At 36.9% G+C, this 1,688-nt stretch overlaps 1 protein-coding gene across 1 annotated transcript in view; it reads right to left on the reverse strand.

Annotated features, from left to right (window-relative positions):
- NOL4 (nucleolar protein 4) overlaps window positions 1–1,145 on the reverse strand; it is a gene marked incomplete at its 3' end in the record, with an annotated part of 34,058 nt that extends 32,913 nt beyond the window's left edge. The window contains exon 1 of the mRNA XM_010172550.2: window positions 861–1,145. Within this exon, the coding sequence (XP_010170852.1) occupies window positions 861–1,061 (201 nt within the window). The remainder of the gene's footprint in view (window positions 1–860) is intronic.
- Between the last annotated feature and the right edge of the window lie 543 nt (window positions 1,146–1,688).

A 1,688-nucleotide genomic window follows, 5' to 3' on the forward strand; every position in this document is an offset into this window, starting at 1 on the left:
ATTATTCCTTCTGTAAAAGTGTTAATCCAGTTGCAAGTTGACAGACAAAAAAACAGGAACTTTGTCATCAATAAGATCAATGGATAAATTCTATGATACAGGCCATTTCTTCACCCTCCCTACAGTATGCCCTCATGACAAACACCTTCCTAGAAAGCTGGCCATCTAATCTGTAGGATCTGTCTTTATCTACAATATAACCACCTTTGCTTCTCCTTACCCACATAATGGAAACTACAAAGAAAAGCCCTTGGGGGGATTACAGCTTCTTAAAGCAAACTTGTCAGTTTTAATTCAGGTTAGGTGCCTGCGTAACACAAACAGGAAGGAAGGAACCAAATCAGTTCCTTTCAGATGTTGATAATTCACATGTAGTAATTTGCTTGGGCATAGACGCTTAACATTCATACAGATGCGTTCTACAGATACGTTATACATGTAATGAGATGGTCATCTATAAATATACATAGATATATGTATCCCAGTATATATACATATATATGTATTACATTATATAGATCTTTTTATATATAAATATTTCAAATGGCTAATGTAAACAGTTCTCAATAAATGAACTGATAAAATTCATGCCTGATGGAGAACTGCATTGTTTATTTTCAGTGTGTCAGCCTATATATGTGTATTCACCCATGTACATCCACATACATTTAATGTATGTATGCATCCTATATGTGTAACAGAGCATACAAATCTACGTATAGCAGTTGATTAATGATGTGACAAACATTAGACACATTGCATTAAGTGCTTAGCTGGGAATAACCTTTGGTTTGGCCTCACAAATCTTTTCCTTTTCTAAGCTACACACTTCATATCTGGAGCATGTGGAAGCATCTTACCTTGCTTCCATTTTCTCTCGCCTCCCGTTCCATCTTGAGATCAGAAATTAGGAGAGTCTTGTATTTGTTCTTTCCATTACTGCTGTGATCATCTAGTCTGTATTCTGAAGTCAGCTGAGCAGAGAGGGGACTGTCACTCAGGTTCAGAGGCTGCTCATCCTGCTCCAGATTTGTTTTGCCATTACTGTTGGTTTCTGCCATCTCCCTGCAGTGTGTTCCCCCTGAAGCATTGGAACTGTGTCCCACGGTCTCATTGCCATTAAAACTCTCTGCGGCTGAATCATCTATTAAAAAATATATATTTTCAGTCACATGCCACATCATCATCTCTGTCCAGTTCAAACATAATTTATACCTTCACAATGTTTTTCAAAACAGAATGAAAATGGTTTATATTACTAGCACCAGTACAATTCTAATAAAAAATGTGCACACACACTTCTCCATGTTTTCAAGTAAAAACTTTATGTAAATCCATAAAATATTACTAAGGTAGGTGAAATTATCTGGGCTGACACCTTCGTGTCACTGTGTACCCAAAAGATAGGTATCACAAAGGATTTTTTGGGACAAAGTGACAAAGTCTGCCTCAGTCCATCTGTCTGTCCATATGTCTATGGATCTATTTAGATTCTTATACCATGCTCATTACTGTAGTATTGCAAATTTCTGAAATCAACAGAGATGCACATGGTACTGAGAGAGAATATAGTTCTCAGGCTTTAAGGGTGCAGAGCAGCATATGTCATATCCATAAACATCCTCTTGCATAGATACTATGTAAATATATCTGATGTATTCACTGCTGTCAGCAGAGATTAGACTGGA

This window comes from Antrostomus carolinensis, unplaced genomic scaffold, assembly GCF_000700745.2.
Source record: "Antrostomus carolinensis isolate BGI_N321 unplaced genomic scaffold, ASM70074v2 scaffold7767, whole genome shotgun sequence".
Taxonomy (NCBI): domain Eukaryota; kingdom Metazoa; phylum Chordata; class Aves; order Caprimulgiformes; family Caprimulgidae; genus Antrostomus; species Antrostomus carolinensis.